Source organism: Nerophis ophidion, linkage group LG10 (genome assembly GCF_033978795.1).
Source record: "Nerophis ophidion isolate RoL-2023_Sa linkage group LG10, RoL_Noph_v1.0, whole genome shotgun sequence".
In the NCBI taxonomy this organism is placed as follows: domain Eukaryota; kingdom Metazoa; phylum Chordata; class Actinopteri; order Syngnathiformes; family Syngnathidae; genus Nerophis; species Nerophis ophidion.
Genome location: NC_084620.1, coordinates 62,804,578 through 62,832,508, shown reverse-complemented (window position 1 = coordinate 62,832,508; position 27,931 = coordinate 62,804,578). Strand labels below are relative to the sequence as shown.

The 27,931-nt window shown below is 41.8% G+C and overlaps 2 protein-coding genes across 6 annotated transcripts in view; one reads left to right on the top strand and one right to left on the bottom strand.

Annotated features, from left to right (window-relative positions):
- The first annotated feature begins 12,421 nt into the window (after positions 1-12,421).
- Positions 12,422-27,931, top strand: part of LOC133561161 (F-box only protein 15-like) — a 40,670-nt gene continuing 25,160 nt past the window's right edge. For 2 of the 5 annotated variants that reach the window (XM_061914426.1, XM_061914425.1), the window contains exon 1: positions 23,645-23,967. In XM_061914426.1, coding sequence (XP_061770410.1) covers positions 23,877-23,967 — 91 coding nt within the window. In that variant the 5' untranslated portion in view covers positions 23,645-23,876. Of the gene's footprint in view, positions 12,599-12,882; positions 12,939-23,644; positions 23,968-24,111; positions 24,150-27,931 lie in introns of those variants that run through there. The other 3 variants (XM_061914430.1, XM_061914429.1, XM_061914427.1) reach the window with 3 other exon arrangements.
- Positions 19,466-27,931, bottom strand: part of dyrk2 (dual-specificity tyrosine-(Y)-phosphorylation regulated kinase 2) — a 16,802-nt gene continuing 8,336 nt past the window's right edge. The window contains exons 2-7 of the mRNA XM_061914424.1: positions 23,728-23,825; positions 23,083-23,413; positions 22,839-23,002; positions 22,334-22,723; positions 22,176-22,266; positions 19,466-22,108 (exon numbers count right to left, since the gene is read on the bottom strand). Coding sequence (XP_061770408.1) covers positions 21,465-22,108; positions 22,176-22,266; positions 22,334-22,723; positions 22,839-23,002; positions 23,083-23,413; positions 23,728-23,825 — 1,718 coding nt within the window. The 3' untranslated portion in view covers positions 19,466-21,464. The remainder of the gene's footprint in view (positions 22,109-22,175; positions 22,267-22,333; positions 22,724-22,838; positions 23,003-23,082; positions 23,414-23,727; positions 23,826-27,931) is intronic.

Below are 27,931 nucleotides of genomic sequence, written 5' to 3'. Positions count from 1 at the left end.
GTGTGTGTCATGTGACCTGACCCCGAAAAAAAAATAAAAATAAACGCACACTCGGACTTCGTTGAATCGCATCGCGTCTTCCTGTCAGCGAGAGATTTACCAGAAAGAGCCTGACAGGACGTGACGTCGGGGGTTCTGGGGCGGTCAAAGGGCACGCTCCAAAATAGAACTTTTGTCTTTTCGGATCAGAAAGTCAAAGCTGGTAAAACTTGCTCGAACTTCTTCTATACGTGTGTGTGTGTGTGTGTGCTCGCGCGGTGGAGGCGATGCTAAAGGAAACCATGACAAGACGGAGAGAAAAACTGAGAGTTCACCCCCGCTCAGCCTCCTTTGTCACTGTGTGTGTGTTTGTGCGTGTGTGTGTGTGTGTGTGTGTTTCGTTGTGAGTCAGCACGGTGCAGGAAAAAGGAAACTTGCCACACGTCTAAAAATAATAGCAAAGTGGCAGCCTGGCTGTCTTCTTCTGCTAAAATCGACATTATGCAAAGCAATAGACACTCTAATGCAGGGGTCTCAGACACGCGGCCCGTGGGCCAATTGAGGCCCGCAAGACGTTATTTTTGCGGCCCCCACCTTAATGTGAAAGTTTAATGTCAGTGCGGCCTGCGAGTTTTATATGAATGGCGCTCGACAGCGTTGTGTTATTTGGGTCCAAATTGGCTATTTCAGCGTTCTGGGTTGCCTACCCCTGCCTTAGTGGAAAAGCGGTAAGTGAGTGAAAGCAACAGAGACGAGGGTTTTCTTACACCGCGACACCTGTCCGTCAGTAATAACAGTCTTCCGATAACCTTGACCAATTAAATTTTTTTTTTTTTTTTTTTTTTGTTTAATTTGCATTGCCTCACACGATGAACACTACATATATTTCTATATGACACCAGATAACACTCCGGGAGCCGTCACTTTTTTTGCACTCGCTATCCTGGTACTTTCTTGGCTATTATCCGCCGACCGCCGTGTTGCTGGAGGGAGGGAATGCGGAACGACACACATTGCGGAAATAGCATTATTACAAATATATTCCATGCTGAGGAGTATGCAAAAACATTTTTTTAGGAAATATTTTCTTGCGGCCCAGCCTAAACCCAGACTCTGCATCCAGTGGCCCCCCCACTAAAGTAAGTTTGAGACCCCTGCTCTAATGTCTTCTGTCTTGCCTCTTGGTGGGGGCGGTCGCATTTTTTCTCCGCTCCCTCCTTCCCTGTTTGCTCTCTGTGTCTTGTCTTCAACGCCTTCACCACCGCTTCTCTGTTGCAAGTTGGTGTGATGTATGTACTACGTTTTATGTGTGCCATGCTATGTGAGGTTTTTTTCCTTGGACTCAGTCTGGACCCCTCCTGAGGGTCTAGCCTTAGACTGATAGACCCCCCCCCCACACTCTCCCAATGTCACCCTTTTCTCACCTTTGTAAGGGGCGCTGGAAGTTGGCAGACCCGTCAGCGATCCTGTTCTGTCTCCCTGTAATGTTTTTCTGATCTTGAATGGGATTGTGCTGAAAATTTCAATTTTCCTGAAGGAATAAACAGAGTATTATCTAATTTAATGCTAACCTGGTGACTTCCTGTGTGCAACATGTAGTGTGTGCGTGCATGTGTGTGTGTGTGTGCCATCTTTCAGCAGAATTCAGGTGAATTAAAAACATTGAAAAAAACATTGAAATTAATTGTGATGAGTATAAAAAAAACAGGACACTTTGGAACATGTCACATGCTTTTAAAAAACAAAAACATACTTCTAGATAAAAAATATAGTATAGAAACAATACAATAAAATGTATTACAAACAACTGTTTAATGATGTAATACAGGGGCACGCAAACTTTTTGACTCGCATTGTGTTAAAAAAATTTGACCGATGATGTCACGTTATTGATGGGAAAATGCATTTTTAGGAAATATGACTAGCCTTAGACTGATATTGTTTTGTTCACTCCCCCCATTTCTCTGCCAATGTCACCCATTTCTCACCTTTGTAAGGGGCGCTGGAAGTTGGCAGACCCGTCAGGGATCCTGTTCTGTCTCCCTGTAATGTTTTTCTGATCTTGAATGGGATTGTGCTGAAAATTTCAATTTTCCCGAAGGAACTCTCCTGAAGGAATAAATAAAGTACTATCTAATCTAATGCTAACCTGGTGACTTCCTGAGTGCAACATGTAGAGTGTGTGTGTGTGTGTGTGTGTGTGTGTGTGTGTGTGTGTGCCATCTTTCAGCAGAATTCAGGTGAATAAAAAACATTGAAAAAAACATTGAAATTAATTGTGATGAGTAGCTGAGATAGGCGCCAGCGTCCCCCGCGACCCCGAAAGGGAATAAGCGGTAGAAAATGGATGGATGGATGGAGTATATAAAAAAAACAGGACACTTTGGAACATGTCACATGCTTTTAAAAAAGAAAAAAATACTTCTAGATAAAAAAATATAGTATAGAAACATCCATCCATCCATCCATTTTCTACCGCTTATTCCCTTTCGGGGTTGCGGGGGGCGCTGGCACCTATCTCAGCTATAATACAATAAAATGTATTACAAACAACTGTTTAATGATGTAATACAGGGGTACCTAAACTTTTTGACTCGCATTGTGTTAAAAAAATTTGGCCGATGATGTCACGTTATCGATGGGAAAATGCATTTTTAGGCAATATGACCAGCCTTAGACTGATATTGTTTTTTTCACTCCCCCCCCCATTTCTCTGCCAATGTCACCCATTTCTCACCTTTGTAAGGGGCGCTGGAAGTTGGCAGACCCGTCAGCGATCCTGTTCTGTCTCCCTGTAATGTTTTTCTGATCTTGAATGGAATTGTGCTGAAAATTTTAATTTTCCCGAAGGAACTCTCCTGAAGGAATAAATAAAGTACTATGTAATCTAATGCTAACCTGGTGACTTCCTGTGTGCAACATGTAGTGTGTGTGTGTGTGTGTGTGTGTGTGTGTGTGTGTGTGTGTGTGTGTGTGTGTGTGTGTGTGTGTGTGTGTGTGTGTGTGTGCCATCTTTCAGCAGAATTCAGGTGAATAAAAAAACATTGAAAAAAACATTGAAATTAATTGTGATGAGTATAAAAAAAACAGGACACTTTGGAACATGTCACATGCTTTTAAAAAAGAAAAACATACTTCTAGATAAAAAATATAGTATAGAAATAATACAATAAAATGTATTACAAACAACTGTTTAATGATGTAATACAGGGGTACCCAAACTTTTTGACTCGCTTTGTGTTAAAAAAATTTGGCCGATGATGTCACGTTATCGATGGGAAAATGCATTTTTAGGAAATATGACTAGCCTTAGACTGATATTGTTTTTTTCACTCCCCCCCATTTCTCTGCCAATGTCACCCATTTCTCACCTTTGTAAGGGGCGCTGGAAGTTGGCAGACCCGTCAGCGATCCTGTTCTGTCTCCCTGTAATGTTTTTCTGATTTCGAATGGGATTGTGCTGAAAATTTCAATTTTCCTGAAGGAATAAATAAAGTACTACCTAATCTAATGCTAACCTGGTGACTTCCTGTGTGCAACATGTAGTGTGTGCGTGCGTGTGTGTGTGTGCGTGCGTGTGTGTGTGTGCGTGTGTCTGTGCGTGTGTGTGTGTGTGTGTGTGTGTGTGTGTGTGTGTGTGTGTGTGTGTGTGTGTGTGTGTGCCACCTTTCAGCAGAATTCAGGTGAATAAAAAACACAGATGCGGGAAGTCGAGCGTTGGTATTTCCCTGACGAACACATTGGCCAGAAAACCCTCACGGCTTTTTGTCGTTTTCTTTCACTTAACAGGAACCAGTGAAAGATGACGCATGATTTTTTTTTTTTTTCCCTGTGAGAGTGAAACCAAAAAGTAAGTGAGGAAAGGGAAAGTCCAGCGGCACAATAGAGAAAGCAGGAAGCAAAAACTTTACTCAAACAAGCTACTTTTTACAGCTTGGCTCTGTGACAGAGCTCTTCACTCAAATCTCACATTGAAATTAATTGTGATGAGTATTTAAAAAAACAGGACACTCTGGAACATGTGACATGCTTTTAAAAAAGAAAAACATACTTCTAGATAAAAAATATAGTATAAAAACAATACAATAAAATGTATTACAAACAACTGTTTATTGATGTAATACTTTTTGACTCGCATTGTGTTAAAAAATGTGGCCAATGATGTCACGTTATCGATGGGAAAATGCATTTTTAGACAATATGATTTTCCTGAGCGGCTAGGAGACCATGAGAGTAACAAGCGGTCGAAAATAGATTAAAAAGGGTAATTTTTTTTTTAACTTGAGACTTCCCGTAGGCCGGATTTTGGACGCCGGCGGGCCATATTCGCTGTAGCTTGGGAACCCCTGATGTAATAATAATGTACAGCATTTATCTTGGATTGGGGCTTCTGCGGTATCTCCCTTTAAATGCTCCTTCGTCAAATACACCATCGGCAGCTTTTCCATATTTTTATCGATACATGTCCACTAGAGATGCGCGGTTTGCGGATTAATCGCGGGTCGGGCGGGTGACATGACGAAAAAATAGATTTTAATTAGATTCGGGCGGGTGGCAGTTGAACCATCTAGGAATATTTGATAAGCAGGGTTCTGGGATCGGTATCCTTTGCCATTCAAAGAGCCATTTTAGACCTGTGTCATAAAGCGAAGTAGACAATAGGAGACACTAATATTCTCTAGAATGACTGCCGGCAGTCACCCAGATAATAAGTATCAGGGCGTGATATGAAGCCATTGACTTTGTCGCCTTCTACAACATGTAGGATCTGCTTGTCAGTCCAGCATCATGTTGTGTGTGGCTTCCGCAGTAACACGCACACGACTGCAAGGCATACTGGGTGACACAGAGTACACTAATGGTTGTGATATAAACAATTTTAACACTCTTAGTAACATGCGCCACGCTGTGAAGCCACACAATACAAGATTGACACACACATTTCGGGAGAACATCCTCACAGTAACACAACATAAACGCAACACAAAAAATACCCAGAATCCTTTGTATCCTTGACAATTCATGACTATTTTATAAACCCCGCTAGTAGCGAACACCCCCCCGTGCGTCGGTAAGGTGGGCGAGGTTGGGGGCGTGGGGTGTAAAATATATTCAGGAAGTGTCACAGATACAAAGGATTCTGGGTATTTGTTGTGTTGCGTTTATGTTGTGTTACTGTGAGGATGTTCTCCCGAAATGTGTTTGTCGATCTTGTATTGTGTGGCTTCACAGCGTAGCGCATATTACTAAGAGTGTTAAAATTGTTTTTATCACAACCATTAGTGTACGCTGTGAAACCCAGTATGCCTTGCAGTCGTGTGCGTGTTATTGCGGAAGCCACAGACATGATGCTGGACCAACAATCGGTTTGTACATGTTGTTGAAGGTGACAAAGGCAATGGCTTCACAGCACGCCCATATTCTTGTCATCAGGATGAACGCTGTTGGATAGTCGCGAGAACGTTAGCGGCTCCAATTGTCATTATTACTCTGTGAAATAGGTTGAAATAGCTCTGTGAGTGGTAAAGACGGACAACCTTTGAGGTTTTGATATAATGTTTTGTCCGGGTGGACGGCGGGTGGATGACGACTTTGGTGATGCGGTTGCGGATTATATAATTGCCTATCCGGGCATCTCTAATGTCCACCGTTAGGATATCATTTTAATATCCTGGGCTGGCTGACTTATGATTCCTTCTGCTTCAGTATAGTGCCTACGAGCAATGCCATGTTGGCGACACATTGGTTCACATTTTTGATGATTTATTTATTTATCTCACTAAATATCTTCCACTCATTTTTTCTGTTTTGTTTGCATATCGTTACCAATTAATTTACTCACAGTTTTTTTTTCTGATCAACCAATCAGAGGACGGAGGAATGCTGATATTGTTGTACCTGCCGGCTGCCAGGCTAAAAACATATTTTACAGGACATCTTGGTGGTTTATTTCTTGTTTGATATACCTTCCATCCATTCATTTTCTACCGCGTGTCCCTTTTTGTGGTCGCGGGTGGTGCTGGAGCCTATCTCAGCCGCATTCGGGCGGAAGGAAGGGTAACACCCTGGACAAGTCGCCACGTCATCGCAGGGCTTGATGTATCTTACAGTATTTATTTGTATATTTCAGTATTTTTATGTGATGTCGTTTTGCATGCATTTTAAGGTATAGTTGCTATTGTAGTTTTTAGTCATGCTGCTATGTTAAAATGTACATTTGACACCGCTATGCACTATTTTTTTTAAAATTTATCTTATTTCTGTACAGCACTTTGGCTAACTGGTGTTGTTTTTAATGTGCTACATAAATGATTAAACTGAACTGATTGATCTGATTTTGAGGCCCATCTGACATCTGATTGGTTAAATAAACAGCCATAATAACAAGTTAATATAGTTTAAATGACATTGGGGCCAGCACTCCTGATTCTGAATGGCCTGGGCAGATTACATAGAAGCTGAAATCTGATTGGACAAAAAAAATACACAAACCGTATTTTCCGGACAATAAAGCGCACTTAGAATCCTTTTTCATCCTCAGAACTCGACAGTGCGCCTTATAATACTTCTGGTTTTGCTTACCGACCTCGAAGCAATTTTATTTGGTACATGGTGTAATGATAAGTGTGACCAGTAGATGGCAGTCAAACATAAGATATATGTTTAAACTGCACTATGATGGCAATATAACTCAAGTAAACAACACAGACATTGCATATGTTCAATTGAAAACATACAACATTACACACAGCGCTCAAAAATCAATCAAAACGTTTTAGTACGACTTTGGTAAGCTATGAAACCGCACCACTTGATGTATTGTCGGCGTATTAAACATACAAGTATTATAGTTCTCATAGTCATTATTGTCACAGACGTCCCACTGGATCATTATTGTCACCGATGTCCCACTGGGTGTGAGTTTTCCTTGCCCTTATGTGGGCCTACCGAGGATGTCGTGGTGGTTTGTGCAGCCCTTTGAGACACTAGTGATTTAGGGCTATATAAGTAAACATTGATTGATTGATTGATTATGCTGTGTGTATAAGTTAAGACGTATTATCTGGTGTTTTCTTTCACAATATAATAAATATAATATATTAAAGCTACTTTTCTTACCTTCTGGTACCTGCTGATCTTTATTTGGGATCTGCATGAAACCTAAAAAGTTGTGTGCGTCCGCCTTTGTAGTCCGATTTGCAGTGTTGTTGTCGATACGCTTCTTCTTTTTGTCTATTTTCTTCTTATTGGACATTCATCCTCCACTCTTGCCATTACTAATATAAAGTAGTGTAAAGTTGGTACTTGCCATGATTGCGCTAAAACATACCGGTGTAGAGAGTTTACATTATTCACGCAAGGAACTTTCTTTATTAGAGAGTTCCGGTCGGACGGTTTTTCACGGCACACATTTCTGGCGGATAAGGAGATGCTGCTCCGTTATTGATTTGAGTAAAGTCTGAACGTCATTAAAACAGTTAGCTCCACTCCCGTCCTTGCACGCTACACCGGTACAACAAAGATGACGGAGAAAAGACTCTGCCGAAGATGAGCCACGTAAATAAGACCGCCCATTAAATGGTGTATCGTGACTCTCAGAAAGCTGCTAGAAGATGGTCTCTAAAACATAATCTATGCTACATTTTGACCAAATAACCACCATTACATGTTATGTAGACCACAAGGAAGTGTTTTCAATTTATTATATATATATATATATATATATATATATATATGTCTTGAGCGCAATATGTATGTGTGGGAAAAATCACAAGACTACTTCATCTCTACAGAACTGTTTCATGAGGGGTTCCCTCAATCATCAGGAGATCATCAGGAGATCATCAGGAGATCAGCTCCTGATGATTGAGGGAACCCCTCATGAAACAGTTCTGTAGAGATGAAGTAGTCTTGTGATTTTTCCCACACCTACATATGTATATATATATATATATATATATATATATATATATATATATATATATATATATATATATTACTCCTTTAATGCACCCTATAATCCGGTGCGCCTTATATATGAATTTATATACAGTATGAAAACAGATTGAAAATAGATCATTCATCACCAGTGCGCCTTATACTCCGGTGCGCCCTATGGTCCGGAAAATACCGTATATGTACTGGAAGCTGTGCTGCCAGAGACACGATACAAAATAGAGAGTGTTGGGAACCAATGATTACAATTTCATGAAACATAGTATTAGACTACAGGTCCAGTGTTAGGGCTTCACGGTGGAAGAGGGGTTAGTGCGTCTGCCACACAATACGAAGGTCCTGAGTACTCTGGGCTCAATCCCGGGCTCGGGATCTTTCTGTGTGGAGTTTGCATGTCCTCCCCGTGAATGCGTGGGTTCCCTCCGGGTACTCCGGCTTCCTCCCACTTCCAAAGACATGCACCTGGGGATAGGTTGATTGGCAACACTAAATTGTGCCCTAGTGTGTGAATGTGAGTGTGAATGTTGTCTGTCTATCTGCGATAAGGCGGCGACTTGTCCAGGGTGTACCCCGCCTTCGGCGTGATTGTAGCTGAGATAGGCACCAGGGACCCCCGCGACCCCAAAGCGAATAAGTGGTAGAAAATGGATGGATGGATGGTCCAGTGCTTTATAGCTTTAAAGCCTGCAGACACCTTGCCTGTGTATCGGCTGGGGACATCTCTGCGCTGCTGATCCGCCTCCGCTTGGGATGGTTTCCTGCTGGCTCCGCTGTGAGCGGGACTCTCGCTGCTGTGTTGGATCCACTTCGGACTGGACTCTCGCGACTGTGTTGGATCCATTATGGATTGAACTTTCACAGTATCATGTTAGACCCGCTCGACATCCATTGCTTTCCTCCTCTCCAAGGTTCTCATAGTCATCATTGTCATTGACGTCCCACTGGGTGTGAGTTTTCCTTGCCCTTATGTGGGCCTACCGAGGATGTCGTAGTGGTTTGTGCAGCCCTTTGAGACACTAGTGATTTAGGGCTATATAAGTAAACATTGATTGATTGATTGACCAACAGTGCTGTGTGTGTTAAGCGGTACATAAAACTAGTGTCCGTTTCAAAGTTTGCTGCTCTATCGCAGATGTTTTAAAGCAAACTCTAAGTATGTTTGGCCTTAATTAAGCATTTTCAAGCACAACCATAGCTAAATGAACTAAGACTATCAATATTGTAGTATTCTATAGCCACTAGATGAGACCAAACCAATTAGAGCACGTAGCGCAGAATTGTGACCACTGATTGGCTCAGCCTGGGGCTGCATTATTCCATCCATCCATCCATTTTCTGCCGCTTATTCCCGTTCGGGGTCGTGGGGGGCGCTGGCGCCTATCTCAGCTACAATCGGGCGGAAGGCAGGGTACACCCTGGACAAGTCGCCACCTCATCGCAGGGCCAACACAGATAGACAGACAACATTCACACTCACATTCACACACTAGGGCCAATTTAGTGTTGCCAATCGGAATAAAGAGGTGTAAAGTTGACTATATGGGTGTTATTTCATGTCTACCACGGGGCAGCTGTGGCTACAAATGTAGCTTACCACCACCGAAGTGTGAACGTGGAGTGAATGTGAGCGATAGAAAAGCGCTATATGAATTTAATCCATAATTATTTTCATTGTCAATTCGCACAATCCAGCCTAGAACCAAGTTCTCAGCGATAATATTTATTAATATATTTTTGTTTCACGAGAATTTACTTTTGGCATCACGGTGGAACATTGGTTGGTGCATCTGCCTCACAATACGTAGGTCCTAAGTAGTCCCGAGTTCAATCCCGGGCTCGGGATCTTTCTGTGTGGAGTTTGCATGCTTTCCCCGTGACTGCGTGGGTTCCCTCCGGGTACTCCGGCTTCCTCCCACTTCCAAAAACATGCACCTGGGGATAGGTTGATTGGCAACACTAAATGGTCCCTAGTGTGTGAATGTGAGTGTGAATGTTGTCTGTCTATCTGTGTTGGCCCTGCGATGAGGTGGCGACTTGTCCAGGGTGTACCCCGCCTTGCAGCTGAGATGGGCTCCAGCACCCACCGCGACCTCAAAAGGGACAAGCGGTAGAAAATTGGATGGAGAATTAACTTTTATTTGATTCTGAACATTGACACCGAGTGTTTTGAGTAAAACATCTCCTGAGAGAATGCTTTCATAGAAAATTCATTCATTCATTCATTTCATTTCAGCTCAAAGGGAGTGAGTGATATTCAGAATTCCTATTGTTGTGAACGTTGCATGCCTGTAAGGTGATTGGCGAAGAAGGAGGAAGCGTTGTTGTTGCGGAAATGAGTTGAAGTTAAAGTAACAATGATTGTCACACGCACACACTAGGTGTGGTGAAATTTGTCCTCTGCATTTGACCCATCCCCTCGATCACCCCCTGGGAGGTGAGGGGAGCAGTGGGCAGCAGCGGTGCCACGCCCGGGAATCATTTATGGTGATTTAACCCCCAATTCCAACCCTTGATGCTGAGTGCCAAGCAGGGAGGTAATGGGTCCCATTTTTATAGTCTTTTGTATGACTCGGCCGGGATTTGAACTCACAACCTACCGATCTCAGGGCGGACACTCTAACACAGGGGTCACCAACCTTTTTGAAACCAAGAGCGACTTCTTGGGTACTGATTAATGCGAAGGGCTACCAGTTTGATACACACATAAATAAATTGCCAGAAATAGCCAATTTGCTCTATTTACCTTTAATTCTATGTTTTTATAAATAATTAATGATATTTATCTTTGTGGAAACACTGATCATCTTAATGATTTCTCACAATAAATATATATTTTTGATGACATGTTTTAAATAGGTTAAAATCCAATCTGCACTTTGTTAGAATATATAACAAATTGGACCAAGGTATATTTCTAACAAAGACAAATCATTATTTCTTCTAGATTTTCCAGAACAAAAATGTTAAAAGAAATTCACAAGACTTTGAAATAAGATTACATTTTGATTCTACAGATTTTCAAGATTTGCCAGAATAATTTTTTTGAATTTTAATCATAATAAGTTTGAAGACATATTTCACAAATATTCTTCGTCGAAAAAACAGAAGCTAAAATGAAGAATTAAATTAAAATTGTTCAGTATTCTTTACAATAAAAAAATGTATTTACTTAAAACAATGTATTTACTTAAAAGGAATTTAAAAGGTATATGTGTTTAAAAATCCTAAAACCATTTTTAAGGTTGTATTTTTCTCTCTAAAATTGTCTTTCTGAAAGTTATAAGAAGCAAAGTAAAAAAATAAATGAATTTATTTAAACAAGTGAAGATCAAGTCTTTAAAATATTTTCTTGGATTTTCAAATTCTATTTGAGTTTTGTCTCTCTTAGAATTAAAAATGTCGAGCAAAGCGAGACCAGCTTGCTAGTAAATAAGTACAATTTAAAAAATAGAGGCAGCTCAATGGTAAGTGCTGGTATTTGAGCTTATTTTAGGACAGGCCAGTGGGCGACTCATCTGGTCCTTACGGGCTACCTGGAGCCCGCGGGCACCGCGTTGGTGACCCCTGCTCTAACCACTAGGCCAGTGGTTCTCAAACGGGGGTACTTGAAGGTATGCCAAGGGGTACGTGAGATATATTTTTTTAAATATTCTAAAAAATAGCAACAATTCAAAAATTCATCCATCCATCCATTTTCTACCGCTTATTCCCTTTGGGGTCGCGGGGGGCACTGGTGCCTATCTCAGCTACAATCGGGCGGAAGGTGGCGTACACCCTGGACAAGTCGCCACCTCATCACAGAATTCAAAAATAAATATATTTATTGAATAATACTTCAACAAAATATGAATGTAAGTTCATAAACTGTGAAAAGAAATGCAACAATGCAATATTCAGTGTTGACAGCTAAATTTTTTTGTGGACATGTTTCATAAACATTGATGTGAAAGATTTCTTTTTTTGTGAAGAAATGTTTAGAATGAAGTTGATGAATCCAGATGGATCTCTATTACAATCCCCAAAGAGGGCTCTTTAAGTTGATGATTACTTCTATGTGTAGAAATCTTTATTTATAATTGAATCACTTGTTTATTTTTCAACAAGTTTTTTTGTTATTTTTATATATTTTTTTCCAAATAGTTCAAGAAAGACCACTACAAATGAGCAATATTTTTGCACTGTTATACAATTTGAATAAATCAGAAACTGATGACATAGTGCTGTATTTTACTTCTTTATCTTTTTTTTTCAAGCAAAAATGCTTTGCTCTGATTAGGGGGTACTTGAATTAAAAACATGTTCACAGGGGGTACATCACTGAAAAAAGGTGGAGAACCACTGCATGTGGAAGGAACAAGATAAGTTGAGCTGTGTTAGATAGGTTGCTCAAAAAAAGATTAAAAAAGAGCGTCAGACTTTTGCGTGCACTTCTTTTGGACGCTACAATACATAGCAGTAAACAACTGTTTAGTACTGCATTCTGCACGCCCACCGCTAGGAGGAGCAATAGGCCATAAATTACACGCGGAAGTACCAATCAGCGCTGGGCGGAAAATGAAATTGCAGAGGTACTTTTAGAGCGTTGTTAAGACTGTTTTCCCCGATATTAAACTTCACATGAACCAACTAAACACTACAATAGTTGTAGCTGGATTAAATTGATGTAAGTTTGAGATACTGTTGACAGTGTATGACGATAACTTCTGTCTGCACATTGTTCTTCATTTTCATGTCTGTCTGTCCAGTAAAGCGTTGTTTTGGTCTCTTGAAAGGCGCCACAGAAAATTATTATTATGTTTAATGTTTTTACTATATTTTAAACGTGTTTAAAGTCGTCAGTAACGATGAATGATCGCGTTTTAGGTGTTGTACTCAGTGCTGCAATGACACGTCTGTCCGCTAGATGGCAGCCTTTGATTGACTCCTCTGTATTATGGCTTCTTCCAGGGCTCTGGCTTCTTCTTGCTAGGCGTCACTTCCGGGAACCCAAACTTCACTTTGTTGTGAGTACTGACATTTATTGAACATCGTCTTATATTTGACATCACTTCCACCTTATTTATGGGTTCTATTTCTGTGTGAGTGGGTGAATGAAGTTGGCTTGCATTATGAAGATGCTGGCTGGAAATAAACTGACCTTTGGCCTTGCAAATCTGACATCTGACACCACACACACACATACATACATACACACACACACACATACATACATACACACACACATACATACACCCACTTTTCCACTGGTGGCGAACTCACCGACCCTTGCAGCACATCAGCGTGGCCCAATTAGCCATGGGACACTTTCCATGGTGGCTTGCTTTTTTATTTTTAGGAAGGAAAAGTATGTGTGTGTGTGTGTGTGTGTGTGTGTGTGTGTGTGTGTGTGTGTGTTCAGTTTAGAACAGCTTGCGGGTCACAGACATATTGTGTTTGTGTGAAGTACCGTATTTCCTTGAATCGCCGCCGGGGCGCTAATTTATATAAAGCCTCTTCACACTCCTCCGCTTACCATAGACATGCGGTAAAAGTAAGCATGCGCTAATTATTTTAAAACCTCTTCTCACTCCGTAATTAATTATTTTTATAAATGTCGAATGATAATGTCAGTGAGGGATTTTTAATCACTGCTATGCTGAAATTATAATTAATATTGATACTGTTGTTGATAATATTCATTTTTGTTTCATTACTTTTGGTTTGTTCTGTGTCGTGTTTGTGTCTCCTCTCAATTGCTCTGTTTATTGCAGTTCTGAGTGTTGCTGGGTCAGGTTTGGTTTTGGAATTGGATTGCATTGTTATGGTATTGCTGTGTAGTGGTTTGTTGGATTGATAAAAAAAACATATGAATGAATAAATAAAATTTGTAAATAAAATAAAAAATCGATTTAAAAAAAGAAAAAAGGGAATTGATTCTGAATTGCACAACGTAAACGATTCGATTCGTATTCGAATCGATTTTTTCCCACACCCCTAGTAAGTACAGTCCGCCATGGTGGATTACAGCAGGGGCGGAGCTAAACAAGTAGCCCCAGTGTCCCCTCAATACATATTTACAACAGGTAACTCTCCCCTTTTTATAGCATATCATCTCTATGCCACCCGAACGCCTCCCTAGGGATGTGTTTAGGGCACGTCAAGCCGGCAGGAGGCCACGGGGAAGACCCAGGACACGTTGGGAAGACTATGTCTCCCGGCTGGCCTGGGAACGCCTCGGGATCCCCTGGGAAGAGCTAGACGAAGTGGCTGGGGAGAGGGAAGTCTGGGCTTCCCTGCTTAGGCTGCTGCCCCCGTGACTCGACCTCGGATAAGCGGAAGATGATGGATGGATGGATGGATCTCTATGACACATACAGTATAGATGTTTGAGGGGAAAAACACTTTACAATATATTCTTAAATACCGTATTTCCTTGAATTGCCGCTGGGGCGCAAATTTTTTCAAAACCTCTTCTCACACCTGCGCTTACCAAAGGCATGCGGTAAAAGTAAGCATGCGCTTATTATTTTAAAACCTTTTCTCACTCCGGCATTTACCAAAGGTATGCAGTAAAAATTTGAGTGTGATGTAAGATAGGACCTTAAATCCTACTGAATAGCTCTTAATCTTCTTCCCTTTATGCGAGTTCAAATGACCGGTATTGAAATCAGCCTCCTCCATTTTGAAAATGATGACAGGGGAAGTGTCACTCGTGACGTCACGAGTTTGACCAGGCGGTAATGTAAGCATTTCACCAATCTCGCGCACTCTGCAAATTATACGTCATTTCCATTGTGCGCAAGCAATTTGCATATCGCAAGACGAGATTTTCTTTGAAAATGGCGCGACCGTGCAAATGGATGGTTTGAGGACGGCTGAACAAGAATTTGCGGAATCCTGCACAGAAAGCTACATCGAACAGAAGAAGAACAGCAAAAGAGTCTCCCAACACTGCGTAGCTGGCATCAAGGGTTAGGGTTAGTAGCCAGAACTTCCAACACAATCAATATATAGCTGGAAGCAATTTCCAAAATTGCCAAAAAGAATGTGCATTATACACATTTGCAAATTGCGCCCATTGATTTGCAAAATGTGCACCACACATTATTCAAATATATAGCTGGAAGCAATTTGCAAAAAGACTGCGCATTATACAAATTTGCAAAATGCGGTTGCGCATTTTGCAAATTGCTCCCATTGGTATTGTGCTTACAACAGTAATAATAAGCATGCGCTAATTATTTTGGGAAGCGAGTTTGACCCGGCAGTAATTCAAGGCAGGCGCATACTTTATGCCCTGCGGCAATTCAAGGAAATACGGTAGTTGTTTTTATAAAAAGCAGCATGTGTGAATCCTTGGTCACCAAGGCCATGCACACAAGGGTCCAAGATGGCTGTCACTGACCGGTGTAGCTACTTGTTGTGTGCTTAGGTGACAACAAAAAGCATGCTGGCGTAGACCAGCCTGGCTCGCTAAGCGAATGTTAATATTGTTAAGTCATGCCAGAAAGGACAATGTTGGACAAGCGGTAGGAAATGGATGGATGGATGTATCCATATAATCTTATTTAAATTGATATTCAACATAATGCTTTAAAGGCCTACTGAAATGAGATTTTCTTATTTAAACAAGGATAGCAGGTCCGTTCTATGTTTCATACTTGATCATTCCGTGATATTGCTATATTTTTGCTGAACTGATTTAGTAGAGAACATCGACGATAAAGTTCACAACTTTTAGTGCTAATAAAAAAGCCTTGCCTGTATCGGAAGTAGCAGACGATGTGCGCGTGACGTCACGGGTTGTGGAGCTCCTCACATCTGAACATTGTTTACAATCATGGCCACCAGGAGCGAGAGGGATTCGGACCGAGAAAGCGACGATTTCCCCATTAATTGGAGCGAGGATGAAAGATTTGTGGATGAGGAAAGTGAGAGTGAAGGACTAGAAAAGTAAAAAAAGACTAAGTTCGCAACTTTTGGTCGCTAATAAAAAAAACCTGCCTTTACCGGAAATAGCAGGCGATGACGTCACCGGTGTGAGGGCTCCTCACATCCTCACATTGTTTATAATGTGAGCCTCCAGCATCAAGAGCTATTCGGACCGAGAAAGCGACGATTTCCCCATTAATTTGAGCGAGGTTGAAACATTCGTGGATGAGGATAGTGAGACTGAAGGACTAGAAGAAAAAAAAAAAGGCGAGGGCAGTGAGAGCGATTCTGATGTTATTAGACACATTTACTAAGATAATTCTGGAAAATCCCTTATCTGCTTATTGTGTTACTAGTGTTTTAGTGAGATTATAAAGTCATACCTCAAAGTCGGAGGGGTGTGGTGACCGCCAGTGTCTCTGATGGAAGCCGTGGAGGAGCCAAGAAAGTCGCAGCTGCCTCTTTGACAGCTGCAGGAGGACGCAAGCTCCGCTCATGTCTCCGGTAAGAGCCGACTTATTACCACAATTTTCTCACCGAAACCTGCCGGTTGACATGTGGTAGAGAAACATGTTCGCTTGACCGCTCTGTTCCATATTAATGCTTCCCAACAAACAAAGAAACACCGGCTGTGTTTATGTTGCTAAAGGCAGCTGCAATCCACTGCTTTATAGTCTCCATTATTAATTGAACAAATTGCAAAAAATTCAGCAACACAGATGTCCAAAATACTGTGTAATTATGCGATTAAATCAGACGACTTTTAGCCGTGAGTGGTGCTGGAATAAAATGTCCGCTCCAACCAATAACGTCATTCCGCGACGTTTTCAACAGGAAACTTTGCGGGACATTTAAAATTGCAATTTAGTAAACTAAACCGGCCGTGTTGGCATGTTTTGCAATGTTAATATTTCATCATTGATTTATAAACTATCAGACTGCGTGGTCAGTAGTAGTGGGTTTCAGTAGGCCTTTAACTTTGGACCCACAGTCCTTTGCAGCGGGTCACTATCGAGTTACCGGTTTGTCCTTGATGATCTCCTGCTGAGCCACATGCACTTTTAAATAGACACATGCATCCGCACGCACTTGTCTGGGGGAAGTGCTGAGCTGATGTTGCATTCACTGATCCCTTAAAATGTTGGCAGTAACAGTCGCTAGTGTAACATGCTGTGGCATTGGTGGTTCCCATGACAGCTAGCTCTGCTTCTTCCTGGCTGGGTGTCGGTCCCATCTGGCCCGCCCACCCACCCCCGCAGCACAGGTCATAAGTGGTTGTGATGACAACGATCAGGATGCTCCTATATCAGTCAGTGATATGAAGTGAAGTGAATTATATTTATATAGCGCTTTTCTCAAGTGACTCAAAGCGCTTTACATAGTGACACCCAATATCTAAGTTACATTTAAACCAGTGCGGGTGGCACTGGGGGCAGGTGGGTAAAGTGTCTTGCCCAAGGACACAACGGCAGTAACTAGGATGGCACAAGCGGGAATCGTACCTGCAACCCTCAAGTTGCTGGCACGGCCACTCTACCAACCGAGCTATGTGTTAGATCAGGGGTGTCGAAACTTTTTCAACTGAGGGGCCGCACACGGAAAAATTTAAGAATGCTGGGGCCATTGTGATATTTTTCATTTTCAAAACCTATACAATTGTTGAATTTTTTTTTGTAAACTTTAGGGCCTCCCTTAAGTTTGGTTCCAGGAACTTGGAAGGGTCTCTGTTATAGAAAAGTAAAACATATGTTAGATCTGTTAAAAGAAAATGGATTCAATGCTTAAAACTCTAGATTAACATCAGGTCTATCTGTTGATATGAAGTAAAAAAAAAAAAAAAAAGTTTGTTCTATGGCCTTTGTGTCAAAGAACTCTTTTTATGTCAAAAACAAAAAATATGAATTTTTTTCTTTTAAAAAAAATCTGAGTGGAATATTTATTGTGAAATTATTGGAATCAATTTCTTAAACACCATTGATTTTAATTCTTTTGTTGAGCAATGACCATTTAAAAAAAAAAAAAAAAAAAAAACTCCAACTAAAAAATACTTTTAACTCTTAAATCTCTTGAGTGACTTCAGATCTATCGTTTATAAGTTTATTGTATTGATTGTCTTCATTTGTGTGTTTTATGCCCTTTTTATCAAAGAAAACGTAGTTTCTTATACAAAATATGCAATATTTTCCCCCCCAAAACAAATTCAAAGTGGAATGTTTAATGTGAAGTAATCAGAGCCTAGAATAGATCAATAATTTATAAAGACATTGATTTTATTTATCATAATTCTTTGAGCAACGACAGCTTTGAAGGAAAAAAAGGAGCTTTTCTTGGCCACAGGCCGTAAGAAAATTAGCTGCGGGCCACACTTTGGTTACCCCTGTGTTAGGTAAATTAAAGTCCTACTGAAACTCACTACTACCGACCACACAGTCTGATAGTTCATGTATCAATGATGAAATATTAACATTGCAACACATGCCAATACGGCCGGTTTAGTTTACTACATTACAATATTAAATTTCCCGCAGAGTTTCTTGTTGAAAATGTTGCAGAATGACTGGTATGATGACGCGTGCTTGTGACGTTATTGATTGTAGCGGACATATTAGCCCAGCACCACTTACGGCTAAAAGTCGTCTCTTTTCATCGCATGATTACACAGTAATTTGGACATCTGTGTTGCTTAATCTTTTGCAATTTGTTCAGTTAATAATGGAGACTATTAATAAGAATGCTGTGAATTGCAGCTGCCTTTAGCACCGAAACACAGCCAGGGTTTCTTTGTTTGTTGTGAAGCTTTAACACAGAGCGGTCAGTGAACATGTTTCTTTATGTCAACCAGCATGTTTTTGGATGGGAAAATTGTGATATTAAGTCGGCTCTTACCGGAGACATCAGTGGATTACTTGACCTCCTCCTGCAGCAGCTGTCAAAAAAGGCAGCTGTGAGCTTGGCTCCTCAAAGGCTTCCATCAAAGACACTGGCGTTCACCGCAGCCATCCGACTTTGAGGTGTAACTTTACAATCTCACTAAAACACTATTAAAACAATAAGCAGATAAGGGATCTTCCAGAATTATCCTAGTAAATGTTTAATTACATCTGAAACGCTCACACTGCTGCCGCCCGGAGTCGTCGCTTTTTTTTTTGTGCTTCACTCTAACTTTCCTTATCCACGAATCTTTCATCCTCGCTCAAATTAATGGGGAAATCGTCGCTTTCTTGGTCCGAATAGCTCTTGCTGCTTGAGGCTATGATTATAAACAATGTTAGGATGTGAGGAGCCCTCACACCGGTGACGTCACATGCACATCGTCTGCTACTTCCGGTGAAGGCAAGGCTTTTTTATTAGCGACCAAAAGTTGCGAACTTTATCATCGATGTTCTCTACTAAATCCTTTCAGCAAAAATATGGGAATATCGCGAAATGATCAAGTATGACACATAAAATGGACCTGCTATCCCCGTTTAAATAAGAAAATCTCATTTCAGTATGCCTTTAATTGCAAGATATTGAACTGCAAACAGGCGAAGTGATTGCATGTGGTCAATAAAAGTTTTATTAATAATGTTAATTTTTTTCACCACGATAAAATTGAACAAAGGCTCACTAGAAAAGGTGTGTTCTGTACAGTACATTGTAAAAGTGGCTGCAGCATTCAACCCAAACATTGATACAAACATTTTTCCACATGACATACAAACAGATCAAATCCACAATAAAAACCCAAGTGACAAAAAAGTTACAAAAATACAGCGCAGCGTCACGCTAACAGTGGCTAACCTCCGTCCTTCTCTTTGAAGCGAGCTGCAGCAGACTCTTATGAGCAGAACAAATTTTGCATTTGATATGCTCGTAAGAGGTCAGTATTGTAATGACTGCAGCCTTTAACAATAATCAACTTGTCTTTTTACACTTCCTGTCAACTTTCCATGGTTCTGTCCATCGCTTTGAGCAGCTAGCTAGGTGCTAGCATTGTAAAGGAATGCACTTTGGTAGAATGAACCAAATGCCCTGTGTGTTCATTTCAACATTATAACTGAGCAGTTTGAGGTACATACGTGGAGCTAACAGCTTGCTGGAGCACTTGTGTACAAGGCTCAGCACAATTAGCGATTTAAAACTTGCTACGTGCTACTAGCAGTCTGTTAGCAGTAGGCTTGAGTTAGCCTCACGAATAAAAAAACGAGCTAGCATTTGGATGCTAGCCATCAATTGGCTAGTGTTAGCATAGCCCTGTCATCAGCAGGCGTCAGCCATCTTTTTCTGTTGGCGACGAGTGACATCAGGTGGCTGATATGTCTCTGCAAACTGGGCTGGACAACCCCGCCTTTCACGAGAACGTGCACACACACACGCACACACAACACTGGGATGCTAATCATTCATTCACCAAAGTCCTTTTTGAAAAGTACAACAAATCGCCAAAGTGGCTTTGTCTTTCATGCTCTGGAAATATTGTCGTCAGAGGTTAGGCTTGGCACGAAGCAAGAGCCTTGGTGACAAGAGACACTATGAATGTGTGTGTGTACACGTGTGTGTACATGGCATGGCAAGGAGATCCTAAAGGCACAAAAGTTGCAACTGTCAGCATCCATCCATCTCACTAGAAAAAAAAAACCTATAAAATCATCTTTTTAGTAAAACACCCTCACACGCCCGTCATCACTGTCTTGGCTCAGGAGGGGATGGGGGTTGTCCTAAGGCGTGTTTGACAGGATCACTTCCCTCTGTGCTACATTTCTCTTTATCCTCACCATCCTCATATCATTGCCATTAGCTAGTGGGCGCAGCCAAATTGCAGTGTACGTTCCATTCTGTGAGGGAACGCGCACACACACACACATTCAAGTATTTTTCTGCACATATCTTCATAATAAATATTCATAAATAAACATCACATTTAAAGATCGAAGGGCTTGTTTAGCTAGGTATGAGGTCCTCAGAGTGAGACTCGTCTTTAAAGATATTTAAAAAAAAAAAAAGCCTTCTTTTTGCTAAAAGCACAATTAGCAAGGATGAATGAAATGTTACGTTGCTAGCATAAACGTACTTGGGTGTGAGTGAAAATGAGTCCAGAATGAAGTGTTAGCATCACCGTAACGCTAATCACATGGATTAACGAGCAGGACTGCTGCTGGGAGCCAACATGACTCAGCTTCTTGATCGTGCAAACGGAAAACAATCCCCAGATAAAAAGTTCTTCATATTTAGTGAGACTTGTCTGTCAAGTCTGCCGGATTCTCCCGTCAAACGACTGCTTGCTCGTCAAGCACTTGGCTCGCCAGCTACACACTGCTAATAGCTTGATGGCCCGCTTGACATGTTTTGTATGCTAGTGGCTACATAGCAACGTCAAGCCATTCTATGAGCACTTTCTAAAGATGTAGAAAAAAGATTTTTGGTGTCTAATTGTAGATTCCAGGTATAAATAATGTGCTCAAAGAACATGTTCCCTCAGTCAGCACCATCAAATTGGGTTTGATTGTCAAAAAAGACTTTTTCCCGCACTGCTAACTGGAGGAGCCTGAACGCACCACTTGCATAACGCACCCCAACCAGCTCGACGTCAACAAACCTGCAAGTTCCAGCCGCCAGCCAGAGGGGCGCGGTCACTTTCAGCTGACCAGTTTGGGCAAAACCGTCCGAGCTTGGATGTTCCCGTTGGCGTCCGTGATAGGCGCCAGGTTAGTCCTGGCTTTGGCGGACGACGACGTGGTGGTGGAGGATGAGCTGGCAGTGAATTTGGACATAGAGGAGATGGCAGAGTCAGCGGTGGGCCGTTTGGACGAAGAGGTCTTTTCCCCTGTGGTCCCTGTGGGTGGTTTGGGGAGGCGCCTCCTCAGCCAGGGGTGGCGCAATGCCTGGCTCGGGGTCATCCTAAGTGCGGGGTCCCACTCCAGACATTGTTTGAGGAAGTCCAGAAAAAGCGTGTCGTCGCAGCCCTTCAGGGCCGCGCTCCAACCTTTGCTGCACGGCGGGCCTCGTAACTTCCCGCGACGTGAGCGCCCGCCGTTGAGCGCGGCCGTTCCGTCGGGCAGCGTGGTCACGGTGCAGTAGCGTGGGTAACCTTTGGACGACACAAAGTTCTTGGCACGTTTGGAGCCATCAAGGATCTTCTGGCTGGGCATTCCTAGGAGCTCCATGATGCAGGCCAGCTGATCTCCTTCATCTTCGCCCGGCAACAGCGGACATCCGGTCAGCAGCTCAGCCAGGATGCAGCCCAGAGACCACATGTCGATGGGCATCCCGTACCTTGACCCTGGCACAGCAAGAGCACTGCGTGTAAACAGTCAGCTTCAAACATCAGGTCATTTGACCAATCTTACCTAGAATGACCTCTGGTGCCCGGTAGAACCTAGATTGGATGTAGGTGTAAACTCTCTGATGCTCATAACAACTGGAACCAAAATCTATGACCTAAAAACACACACACTTAAAGTTCCCCGAGTGGATGAGGAGGACATGTTGTCAGGTGCGGCATTACCTTGATGCCGCTGCGACCCTGCTGCTTGAGTAAGATGTTCTCCGGCTTGAGGTCGCAATGGATTATACGGTTTTTGTGCAGTGAGTCCAGACACTGCAGGATGGAGTGCGCAAACCTCCTGACCAGAGGAAGACTGAAGCCCTGGAACTTGTTCTTCTTGATCAACTCGTACAGGTTCATGCTTAGCAACTCAAACGTCATGCAGATGTGGTTGCGGAAGGTGAAGTTCTCCAGCATGTGGATGACGTTCATGGTGGAGTCTTTGTCCTGCTTCCTCAGGTGCTCCAGGATGCGGATCTCCTCCGCCGCCTGCCGATGGAAACGTTTCTCGTTGCGGACCATCTTCAGAGCCACGTGTGTCTGCGACTTGTGGTCAAACGCTTTCACCACCTGAAGATGACGTGAACAACAATCGTGTAAAACAAGGAAGAGGAAAGCTGCACAGCAAATAGAATAAAGTGTCAACATGCTGCACTGACACAATTGAAATTGAGTAAATCGTTACCTGCCCAAAGCTGCCCTTTCCAATCACTTTGAGGACTTCATAGCGGTAAGCGATGTGGTCATGTGGCACGTGGATATAGGAGCCCTGCTCATCATCGTAGCCCGCGTTGTTGGCACCTCCCATCACGCCGGACCTCTTCTTGGCGTTGGGACCAATAAAATACACTGCAGGGGACAAGCAAACAATGTCCATTGGTTTCTTGACCCCGAGTGACTCCCTCACCCGCCTGACCCCGTGACCTCACCCTCAGGATAGTTGAAAACCTCATGGTGTTCAAATGTTGACATCTTGGGCATAAACTGCTTCATGGCCTGCTCTGGCGTTAGTGGGGTGGGCTTTGGCTTACTGTCAGTAGACTTGTGCGAGGACACGCCTTGTCGGCCGTGGTGCGAAGCCTCAGAGGCCATCGCCTGGCGGTCCGGCACAGGCAGGCCCGGCCGCGAGGAGCTTAGGGGAGCCAGGCCGTTAGGTTGGGAGGTCAGAACCGGACGCTTGTTGGTGTTCTCGTCAAACAGCTGCGTAATGTGGACCTGCGACTGCGGGACAGCATCCGACATGGCGGCTTTAGTGCCTCCCTAAGAGAAGACAAACATTTACGTATGAACAGAAGCCTGCATGTCATTCGCCTGCTTTCGAGCTGTGAGTCACTCCCTGTTGCTATGGCGATGAGCACACCTGGCTCCTCTTAGATAACAGCATGCATTTCAGGTCTTTCTTTGCCTGTTGGCTGCCTTCAAAACTGTGTGTGTGTGTGTGTGTGTGTGTGTGTGTGTGTGTGTGTGTGTCAGCTGCTGCTATTATTAGCAGCGTGGTTAAAGCTCACGCTTCCCAGCAAGCTAACAGCAGGCTAACACGCACACAAGTCAACAACTTGTCTTTTAGACCATACCGGGTTGAGGTTATTGTTGCGAAGCGGTGGCAGTGTGACGGGCGACGTCGTCAGAGAGCCGCTGTGACCTGGAGAGAAGACCGGCTCGCCCGCTTTGCCTGCCAGGAGAAGAAAGCCAAAAGTGTTCATTCGAGGACTGGATCACTGCCATGAACTTGTTCATCTTTGATGAACTTATCTTAGCACACTCGGCTCTATTTACATGGTCAATGACACACACCTCCAGCTGCTGTCAATCAGGTTAGCTCGCTTCTGATTGGTTAACAAACTGCTGTCTATTATATGAATTGGGAGTGCAAGAAATTGTGAACGTCAAAAAATTGTCGCCAACAAAATTCATTTGTCGACAATAGTTGTGACGGCATCGCTTGTTTTTTTTCCCAGAGGACCACGAATCAGCGCCACCACTTGCAACATCGCAGGTGAAAATATGTTAAGTGTGGCAACATTTCATCCTATCCTTGTTAAAAACATGAATACCTTGCTCATTTTGCAAAGCAAATCTTGCTTTTTATGACGTTACATCTGTGTTACGGGATCATTTAAAGCAGGGGAATGTCGGACATCTGGAGAGTGTAGCCCTAACTCAGTAAGATTGTTGGCGTGCTAGCGAGCTAACATGTGCAGTGTGAGCTGAAGTTGTGTTAAAAAAAAAAAAAAGAACGATCAAGTACACCCGCAAATCTTGGTCTAAATCAGTTCAAGCACCATCAATTTTCACATACATACACACACACAAAATATTGGGGACTCAAGGTGTAAAGATTTGTTATAACAACGATTTGATTTGATATTTGTGGTTGCCGATACGATTCAGGGACGATATTATTCTTTTAGAACAATACGATCCAAAACGATTCAGTGAGTTGAAATTGATTAAGTAACTTTTTATCAAAAAAATCAAGCAGTGTTACTGAAATAAATGGTGGGATACCAGACACTGCAGGGGTGAAGTTTGCGATATTTCGGATATGTCTTGTACGGGAATTGGATTATGGATACAAACAAGAAAATGAAAAATTCAACAATCCATCTCTTCTTTTTCTTTCTTTCTCACCCAATGACTTCTTGTGTTACAGGAGTCTGTGTGTCCTGGTAACATACACCGATGGCACTTCCATTGTGTCGGCTGCGTCTTTTGTGGTTTAAAGTTGTGTTGCGCCTTTAGCATTGTGTTGTGGCGTTTGTATTTGTCGTGGCTTTTGCAATCGTACTGTAGCTGAAAGTTGATATTGTCAGTGCAGAAGGAAAGAAACAGAGAAACTCTCAGAAGCTTTCTTAATAAGCGGTAACAAACTCAGGGAGTCAAAACGCACATTTACAAGAGTTGCTCACAATTACACTCAACAAACAGACGCCAAACGCTCGCGGTACTCTGTTCATTCTGCCACACCATCACAGATTTTACACTACTGTTTTGTGGCGTTTGCGTTTGTTATGACCTTTCTTGATCACCGTAGATATTTGCAATTTTTCTTTTTTTGACGCCACGGTGAATGTTTAACCTCTTTATTATTAAAAGTGCTAAACTTCATATAGTTTGCCGTTCCTAAATCCAAAGTTTTCCTTTTTCTAGCATCGATGAAATAGACTGATTTTCTTTTAAAACGATATTGGATCGATACCTATCTCTTGGAAGGCAAACCTGCAGAGCACAGATCGATATACTTGAAATTTATGAATATAAATCGATATATTAATTTATCGATCAATCCTCACACCTCTATTAGGCACCAATGCATCATACGATCATAAGATTTAAAATTTGCGACGTAACGGTATTATAAATACAGCGGTATTTCGCTTTCAAAGTCCACTCAATTATACCGATGACGATATCACACAAAAACTTAGTGTGTAGTTTTCTTCCAGCGTTTTAGCCTTGGCTGGGTCTGTAAATAAACTACATCTCCCAGAATCTTCCAGGAATCCTGAAATGGCAAGATGGGGACGTTGAACGCCGTAAGCAGGAAGTCAAGTGTGTTCGTAGTCGTTGTAGATGACATTGTTTTTGGACATTGACACTGTCCATAACTGATTATGTTGCTAAAAAACAGACAAACGAGCCAAAACATAAATTATTTGGCGGAAGAAAGAGTCTGTGTTCTGCAAAGCAAAGCGCAACACTTTTGTTGCGGGCATTTCCAAGGCAACGCAGAGCCAGCTTGTCACGGCGCACCACACAGTGGGAAATTACAAAAAAAAATGTCAACGCGGGAAATAAAAGTAAATTAAAAAGGTATTTTATACATCCTCAATCCATCCATCTATTTTTCACCGTCATGGGGCGGTGGAGCCTATTCCAACTGCACTCGGACGTAAAGCAGGGCAGGACAGAAATTATATTTAGCTTCGCTGGGACCAAACATTGGTTCAAGAGGTATTTACATTATTAAACGTTATATCGTTAGTTTACTTTTCTGAGAAACAATATTTTCTAGACTTATATAAAAAACTATCACTGCAAAGGAAACTGCTTCCCATAATGTAAAAGTTGAAAGACACTAAACTATACATTATTATTTTACACTTGATACACTGGATGTTTACATTGTCCGTTTAAAGACATCAACTCTAAGTTATTCTTGTAAATACTTGCTTGAAACAGTAGATGTTCCAACACAATTATTTGCACTTAGAAATACTTTTTTGTAGTAATAAATATGACTAAAACATTTAACACTGTTAGTGCTCAATTACAGTAAGTTTGTTTTATCCTGAACATTCCTGCCACGTCATTTTACACACTCTGGCATTTTTACCAAGCTTTTTTTGGGACATCTATTGCAATAATATCTTACCGTGAAATTTTAAACCGTTACATCCCTATTAAACATACAATCTAGTAAATCGCTAAAATTTTAAGATTTAATCAATGGTAAAATTCTATATTGATTCACAAAAAAATCGATTCATATCCAAAATTCTAAATTGGTTCATAATTTAATAAAAGAAAAAAAAAGAAAAATATATATATTTATTTCATACGGGTGTAACTGTACACAAAAATGTTGGTTCGGTACGTACCTCGGTTTAGAGGTCACGGTTCAGTTAATTTTCGGTACAGTAAGAAAACAACAAAATATAGATTTTTTGGTTATTTGTTTACCAAATTTGTAAACAATGGCTTGATACTTTTAACATTGGGAACACTAAAATAATTCTGCCCACGTTAATCCACATTAAACTGCCTCAAGTTGTTGCTTCGATTAAATAAAATGACACAACTTTTCTTCTACATATAAAAATTGCAACATTAAACAGTTTCAAGTCAATTCATCATGCTTAATTTATTACAGCATTGGGAAGTCTGTAGTTGATTTTTATTATGTAAATGTTATATTTGTATCAACATGTGATAGCAGGGACCCTGCCATTCAAAACTAGGCTGCTACATTACTAATGATTAATGTAACTATAGCTGAAAATATAGTACAATAGCAATAGGAAAGACTATTCATCCCTGAACACCATGGAGTTCATGTGGGCTTTATGATGCACTTACATTATTATATACACTATCAGAGACATAAACTCTTCATTTAAAATAAAGTCCTTTTTTGCTGCTTCAACACACCTCAATCAACACTGTCCGTTACACACACTCACACACACACACCGCAAAATGAGCTAACGTTACGCTAAAAGCTAACTAGCCTTCACCTAAATGCAGGACTGCGAGTGACTTGAGCTTCAGTTTGTTTCTAGAAGATCAACGGGCTCATAGTGATGTTTAGAAAGTAGTTGACTTGGAAGTGTTTAGTATAATTTGGGGAGAGTCCGTTGCTCCCCTGCTAAACACATATCTGCTCGACGCTGAAGCGCTGACTACATGCGCTCTGAGTACGCACTGCTGATTGGCTTGTTACCGCTACGGTTGTAACCAATCAGATGGTTGTGTGGGAGGGACAATGCAGGGTGCTCTGTACAGACAGAGACAGAGGCAGAACGGAGCGGAGCAGCTTGTTAAGACATTAGCATAGGCGGCTACTTCATATGTTCGTGTGGAACTCGTTCGGTACTCCTCCGCACCAAACCCCCGTACCGAAATAGTTCAATACAAATACACGTATTGTTACACCCCTAATATTTACATATATACAGTACAGGCCAAAAGTTAGGACACACCTTCTCCTTCAATGCATTTTCTTTATTTTCTTGAGTAAGTAAGTATTTTCATGAGCCACCCTTTGCTCTGATTACT